The sequence below is a fragment of the Hemiscyllium ocellatum genome, chromosome 4, assembly GCF_020745735.1.
Source record: "Hemiscyllium ocellatum isolate sHemOce1 chromosome 4, sHemOce1.pat.X.cur, whole genome shotgun sequence".
In the NCBI taxonomy this organism is placed as follows: Eukaryota; Metazoa; Chordata; class Chondrichthyes; order Orectolobiformes; family Hemiscylliidae; genus Hemiscyllium; species Hemiscyllium ocellatum.
Window position 1 is genome coordinate 131,756,041 of NC_083404.1, and position 7,980 is coordinate 131,764,020.

A 7,980-nucleotide genomic window follows, 5' to 3' on the forward strand; every position below is an offset into this window, starting at 1 on the left:
TTACACCTGTGAGGGGAGGCATGTGGTCGGACAAACATGCAGGGTCAATATCCACATTGTGTAATTTGACTTAGAATCCCTACAGTGTAGAAGCAGGCCATTCAGCCCATCGAGTCAACACCAACCCTCCAAACAGCATCCCACCCAGACCCACTCCAATATCCTGTCCCTGTAAACCTGCACTTCCCAAGGTTAGCCCACCTAACCTACACTTCCCTAGGCAATATATTGTGGCCAATACAACTAATGTGCACATATTTGGACCCTGGGAGGAAACCAGAGAACCCAGAGGAAACACAGGGAGAACGTGCAAACTCCACTCAGAGGGTAGAATTGAGCCCGGATCCCTGGCTCTGTGAGGCAACAGTGCTAACCACTGAGCCATCATGCCATTCCTTGCAGCAGCTTTATTGTAATGGCATATAATTCAATATAATGGACAATGTTTCTCACACAGTGAGTAATGAGGGTGTGTAAAGCACTGCCTGGAAATGTCATGGAGGCAGGTCCAATTGAGGTGTTCGAGGGAGTTGGGTGATTATACGGACAGAAATAGTGTGCAAGGCTATGGGAGAAAAAAACAGGAGGTTCTCAGTTCAAGGCACGAGGTAATGAAGAGTCAGTGCACGTACAATGGGCTGAATGGCGTCTTTCTGCACCATAACAATTCCGTGGTATTTCACAGGATGTAGCAAGGCCAATATTAATTAGCCATCCTACCCTTGAACTGAGTGGTTTGTGGGCCATTCCAGTTAAGAGTCAACCGCATTGCTTTGGGTCTGGAGTCACGTGGACCAGACCAGGGAGAAACTGCAGCTTTCCTTCCCTGAAGAACATTAATGAACCCTATGGGCTTTTACAGCAGTCGATAATTGTTATAGTAACCATTACTGAGACTAGCCACATTCGGGGTAATGTGAAGGAGTGGAAAGTAGTAAAACCTTAAGCAACTTTTATGTCACACTGACGTCTCTCAGCTAGTATGCAATATACTTTTAAGAAACATGCTCCTGATATCACAGCATGTGACCTCGGGTGTAAAGATCTTAGACTCCAGGTTAACCAGGGCCCATGTGAGTACAGGAATTTTATTGCAATGGACTTGACACAGAGTACGCAGAGGGCAAGGCAAGTGAAGCCCTGAGCAATTCTAGGTTACGTATACTAGGTTGGTAAATGTGCACAGTAACCTCCAAATTTTACAATTGATTCAAAAGGCTGTCTTTTGCATAGACATGATCATCTAAAATTACAGAGAGAAGAATCTAATAGAGGAAGAGATTACAGAAAGACTCAAATCACGAGAAGAAGCCAAACATGAAGATATATCAGAGCTCGATGGAGAAAGTCTGAGGGATATGATCAGATTAGGTACAACTGTCCCCACTGACCAGAGGATAGTTATATAAAGGCCAAGAGTTTTGAAAAGTTTGTTGAGATGAGATGAGAGAAAACATTTGGAATGCAGCCGGTCATCCTGATCTGAAATACTCTGGCTACAAGGCCACATACAATAGGAGCTTGCAAATAGCATTGGATCTCACATAGAGCCATAGAGCATTTATAGCTACAAAAGAGATCCAGGCTAGCTGAATAGGCGAGTTGCAAATTCTAATGTCACTTCCCACATCTCCCTTGAAATTTTGCGTGTTCCAAGGCTTTAGGAACAGATCCAAGTCCCTGTTCAATGAGTTAAGGGTTTTTGTTTCCACCGGAAAACTTGGCATCCGATTCCAGATATCTTTCACCCTCTGAGGCAAATGTTTTTCTTCATGTTCCATCTATTTCTTCTACAGAAAGGCCCCCGTTCTTCTACAGAAAGGCCCCCAGTAATGAGCGTCTCCATTAGGTCTAGCCTCCCCTCTAAGTCCACCCTGTGCACTCTATGCAGCTCCTCATTATTTTGCATCTTGATCAATGGCCCTTCAGTCTGCTCTGTTCTAAGGAAAACAACCCCTAACCGATCCAATCTTCCCTCATGGCCACAGCTTCGAGCCTTGGTAACATACTTGTAGCTCTCCTCTGTACTGTTGCAAAATTATTTTATCTCTCTCCTGTCATGAGAGAGAGAGGACTTTCAGAACCATGGGCAGAGAGTGAAGTCTAGTCATGAACATTCAACACCTAAGGGAGAGACTGGCTTACTGGCAATGGTTCTTTCTATTGTGGAAGCTCTAGCATTGAGTATATTCAAGACAGAGACTGATAGATTCCTAGATACAACTGTAATTCCAGAATATAGGAATAATTCAGGAATATGGTGTTGAGGTGGATGTTCCGCCTTGATCTGAAATGGGGGAGCAAGCTCAAAGGGCTGAATGGCCTCTACCTGTATGCCTAACTTCCCAATTCTACGCTTAACAAAAATGACAAATGAACAGCTGAAGGAAAAATGCACAAAATGTGTTAAATGCAGAAAGTGCACCAAGAAAGAGAGCAGCAAACATTCCTGTTCTCCCACACAGTTTTACTCCAACAGAAGTGAAAATGTGTTGCTGGAAAAGTGCAGCAGGTCAGGCAGCATCCAAGGAACAGGAGATTCGACGTTTCGGGCATAAGCCCTTCTTCAGGAATTCCTGAAGAAGGGCTTATGCCCAAAACGTCGAATCTCCGGTTCCTTGGATGCTGCTTGACCTGCTGCGCTTTTCCAGCAACACATTTTCAGCTCTGATCTCCAGCATCTGCAGACCTCACTTTCTCCTACTCCAACAGAAGGCAGACTTCCTTTATATATCTGCCTGGCATTCTGTGCACACGTACCAACAGATTCAACAACAGCTTCTTCCCTGCTGTTATTAAACTTCTGAATGGGCCTTGCAAATTTTAAATTTAAATGTTGACCTCCATCTCTGTGCATCTTCGTTGTAGCCGTAACATTGTGTTCCTCACTCTGTCCTATTACCTTGATGCACTTTGTATAGTATGATCTACCAGTACTGCATGCTAAACAAAAAAATTTCACTGTACCCAGGTACATGTGACAATAATAAACCAAATCAAATCAAAAACATTGTTAAAAAGGAATGATAGTTCATGAACTTGTTTTCGGTAATGAGCAAAATAACGCTAGCAAAAAAGAAAAGTATAATGTATATGGAGGAAAAGCAGGAGCAAGGCACTGGGTAATGATGCTCATTTAACATGTTGATCCAGGTGCGAATGGCCAAATAATTTACTTCTACACCATAATACTTCTGCGATTCTTCTATGCACAACCAAAGGGAAAGATATGTCCCTGCATGTTAATGACTTCAGGTTGCTTCATAAACTCACACTGTACAGTTAACTGTTTATTCAGGAACTTTAGTGCACGGACTACCAGGCACTAAACTCCACGCTGACAGTCGCCCAAGGCAGGAATTGAACCCGGGTCCATGGCGCCGTGAGACAGCAGTGCTAACCACTGAACCACCGTGCCTTGAAATTGAAATTTTGCAGGCAAGAGTTCTGGAATTCCACTCTGCTTTGTGGGAACATTTGCAAGTGAATATGGCATGTCCCCTCATTTCTGGAACTCACCTGCACAGGAAATGCTATCTCACTCTCGAGCAAGACCTTTAATCATCATAAGCGTGACAGTGATATCACCCCCTCAGTCTGATGTGCTGAACGAAGTACAAACCTGGTCTCTGCAGCCTCTGTGCAGAGCACACAGGTCGTTCTGCACTCATTTTGAGAACAGATATTCAATGAGCAAACACAATACATGAGCTCCCAGCTGGAGTTTTGTGCAATGAGTGATTGCCACTACATTTGGAATTGCTTCATCATTTCCATCGCACGGTGAGCCAGGTATCTGACCACGACTGAGACAAGCAGGATATGATTACCTCAGTTCCCTCTCATGAATGCTAAATGCACATTATCCAGCACCGGGTATTGACTGCTGTTACAGAAAGTTAATTGTGCTTGTGTTTTCCAGTGGGAAGTCACATCATGCCCAGAACGTGTCCAAATTCCTTTTGGAAGTACTGGATAATGAACACAAGTGAGAAACCTGGGTGACTGCGCTCCATCTCTAACTGGGATGCTGCTTTGATAATCAGCATTTTGATAATCACTTTCACACAGAACACCACTCATTTCACTTTGATTTGACTTTTATATTTAAAGTTCAGCCATAATGTCAGGAAGCATTTCTCCCCACAGGGGGCCCTGAAAACTGGAACTCTCGCACCCACTCCCAATCCCTGAGAGGAAAAGCTGTTGAGACTGGTGATCAATTCAACATTTCAATTCCGTTTGATTTGTTAGCTAATGATATATGCACATAAGAACCAGGAGGTAGTGTAGCCCATTCAGCCCCTCGAGCCTGCTCCACCATTCAATACAATCATGGCTGATCTCATCTCAGCCCCAACTCCACTTTCCTGCCCCCTCCACTTCAACCCGTTACTGATTAAAAGTCGGTCTTCCCGTTCCTGTATTTACTCAATTTCCCAGCATTACACCATACTCTGAACTCCACAAGTTCACCACCTTTTGAGAGAAGTAATTCCACCTCGTCTCTGTTTTAACTCTGTGACCCTTTATTGGGAAGGGTTATAGTAGATAGATGAAGTTAATACAGGTGGGCCTTTTATAATGCGTTCTTGTGCAATCCCGTGTTCTAGAAAAATCTCGCTTCAGAAACAGCGCTTAAAGTATTGGTGATGTAATCGTGTTGTAGCACACACACGTTTTAAAAGTTCACAGTTTAGAAACAGCGTTCCCAATTCATCAATCGCGTTACAACGAGTAGGGATGAACAAACTGCACGTTGTAGTGGAACAATCTGTGTAGGGATCAGCCATGACAGACAGGCTCAAGTTGCTGATTGGTCTTGTTTCTGTGTTCCTATGTATTTTACCTCAGCAGAACAGATTTTGAATATTATTTTACCTCAGCAGAGCAGATTTTGAATATTGTTCTTTTTGTCTTGCAGTACTGGTGCTGCTCATTGTGACACTGAGAAGGCGCAAGAAGGAGCCCTTGATATTTGATGAAGAGAAGGACATTAGGGAGAACATAGTCAGGTACGACGATGAGGGGGGCGGTGAGGAGGACACGGAAGCTTTTGACATGGCTACGCTGAGGAATCTCAATTTCATTCAGGATGTGAAAACACGACGGGATGTCACGCCCGAAGTTCAGTTGTTTTCGAAAGCTGCACACAAGCTGTCTCCTGATAACATCATCTTCAGGGAATTTATCTGGGAGAGGATGAAAGGTGCTGACACAGATCCCTGTGCTCCTCCGTATGACTCTCTCCAGACATATGCATTTGAGGGGAACGGCTCAGTAGCAGAATCACTCAGCTCCTTAGAGTCCATCACCTCAGCATCGGACCAGAATTACGATTACCTCAGTGACTGGGGACCCCGTTTCAAAAAACTGGCAGACATGTACGGTAACTCCAAGGACGGTATGAACTCTTAGTTACACCCCTTCCAACAATGCACTGATTTTTTTTTGTAAGCGGGACAGTTTCGGGATTGGTCGGAGGGAGGGGTGGGCTGGAATGTAAATACAAAACCATTTTTTAAGAGTCTTACTTTGCCTCTTCTTAAGTGGTGCAGTTTCATCTGAATTCCCATGGAAAACACACAAATCAACCAGATTGTGAGCATTGCTTAACTTTTTATTTCGATATGAAGGGTTAAAATGACAGCAATGCGAGGTTATAAACGTTATCTCTTCTGATTTGTACAGGAGAATTAATCTTTTCATTTTGTTTTGTTACACAGTGATATATTTATAATAAAAAGCCAAACCCCACCGTGTTTGAGCCAGGCTTGTGTACTAGCTCAGGATCAGAAATACAAGTGCTTGCTGACTGTAACTCCTCTCCAGAATACATGAGATGAAATAAAGCATGAGCAAATCTAATTGTAGCAAATTAATGGACGTTTTTCATCTCTAAAAGACACGAAAGATCACAAGGAACTATTTTTACTGGATCATTGTCCAGTACAAGCTGAAAGGGAAGACAAGTAGAAATTGTTTTTTAAATGTCAAAATTGGAAATCTCATCATATGTCATAATCTGTGGGAAAAAAAAGAATTCAGGCTCAGTTTTGTAGACAATCATTGCTCCATGGTTCATAGATCTTCCTCCATTTGTACATATATGAATAATAAAAATGGGTTTTGTAATAGGATATTAAAAAGTGTCATTACGTTTGGTCATACCTGTATAGTTTTCAATAAAAGGATGGAAATGAATATGTTTTATGCACTCAATTCTGTCACATGAACGTTTTTTTTAATAAGAAATGTTGCTCCCTTGACATCTTTCTCTTGTCTACCCGAATTCTTACTCCTTTCTCTGTCCAACTGTTCCATTATGCCATTTTTAAAAGGTCATTCTAGGCCAGAATTTGTTGTCCATCTCCAGTCCGAGAGGACTGGAGAATTGCTAATGTTGTCCCCTTGTTTAATAAGGGCAGCAGGGACAGTCCACGTAATTACAGACCTGTGAGTCTGATGTCAGTGATAGGGAAGCTACTGGGGAAGATACTGAGGAATAGGATATATACCCATTTGGAAGAAAACAAGTTTATCAGTGATAAGCAGCATGGTTTTGTGCAAGGAAGGTCATGTTTTAGAAACCTAATAGAATTTGTTGAAGAGGTGACAAAGTTGATTGATGAGGGAGGGGATGTAGATGTCATATACATGGACTTTAGAAATGTGTTTGATAAGACTCCCCATGGTAGGCTGGTGAAGGTGAAGTTGCACACCGTCCATGGTGCTCTAGCAAGATGGATAGAGAACTAACTGGGCAACAGGAGACAAAGAGTAGTGGTGGAAGTGAACTTCTCAAATTGGTGACATGTGACCAATGGTTTTCCACAAGGATCCATGCTGAGACCACTGTTGCTTGTAATATACTTAAATGATTTGTAGGAAGGTATAGGTTGCCGCAATAGCAATTTTGCAGATGACACTAAGATTGGTGGAGTAGCAGACAGTGGAGGGGACTGTCAGAGATTACAGCAGAATATAAATAGATTGGAGAGTTGGGCAGAGAAATGGCAGATGGAGTTCAATCCGGACAAATGCGAGGTGATGCATTTTGGAAGGTCCAATTCAAGAGTGAACAATACAGTAAATGGAAAAGACCTGGAGAAAATTGATGTACAGAAAGATCTGGGTGTTCAAGTCCTTGTTCTCTGAAAGTGACAATGCAGGTCACTAGAGTGATCAAGAAGGCATATGGCATGCTTTCCTTCATTAGACAGGGTATTGAGTACATGTATTGGCAGGACATGTTATAATTATATAAGACTTTGTATCGGTCACATTTGGAATACTGTGTACAGTTCTGGTTGCCACATTACCAAAAACGTATGGATACTTTGGAGAGGGTGCAGAGGAGACTCACCAGGATGTTGCCTGGTTTGGAGGGTGCTGGCTATGATGAGAGTTTGAATAGATTAGAATTATTTTCATTGGAAAGGAGGAGGTTGAGGGGAGACCTGATGGAGGTTTACAAAATCATGCAAATGTGAGGTGTTGCATTTTGGAAAGTCTAATTCTAAAGGGATTTATAGAGAGTCTTGGGAAAAGTTGATGAGCGGAGAGATCTGGAAGTGCAGATCCACTGTACTCTGAAGGTTGTTACACAGGTGGATAGAGTGGTCAAGAAGACATATGGTGTGCTTGCCATATGCCTTCTGAGGAATGTACTTTTGAAGTCCTATAAGGCTCTGGCAGCCATATTTGGAAGATTGTGTGCGGTTTTGGGCCCCATATCTCAGGAAGGGTGTACTGGCCCTGGAGCATTCTTGGAGGAGGTTCACGAGAATGGTCCCAGGAATGAAAAGCTTAACATATGAGGAATGTTGGAGGACTCTGGGTTTATACTTGATGGAATTTAGAAGGATGAGGGGGCTCTAACTGAAACTTACAGAGTACAGAACGGCCTAGACAGTGTGTATGTCGGGAAGATGTTTCCATCAGTGGGAGAGACTAGGACATGAGGGATCAGCCTTAGAG

At 42.9% G+C, this 7,980-nt stretch overlaps 1 protein-coding gene across 1 annotated transcript in view; it reads left to right on the plus strand.

Annotated features, from left to right (window-relative positions):
- Nucleotides 1-6,067, plus strand: part of LOC132815251 (cadherin-7-like) — a 138,414-nt gene extending 132,347 nt beyond the window's left edge. The window contains exon 11 of the mRNA XM_060824065.1: nucleotides 4,925-6,067. Within this exon, the coding sequence (XP_060680048.1) occupies nucleotides 4,925-5,418 (494 nt within the window). The 3' untranslated portion in view covers nucleotides 5,419-6,067. The remainder of the gene's footprint in view (nucleotides 1-4,924) is intronic.
- The last annotated feature ends 1,913 nt before the right edge of the window (nucleotides 6,068-7,980 follow it).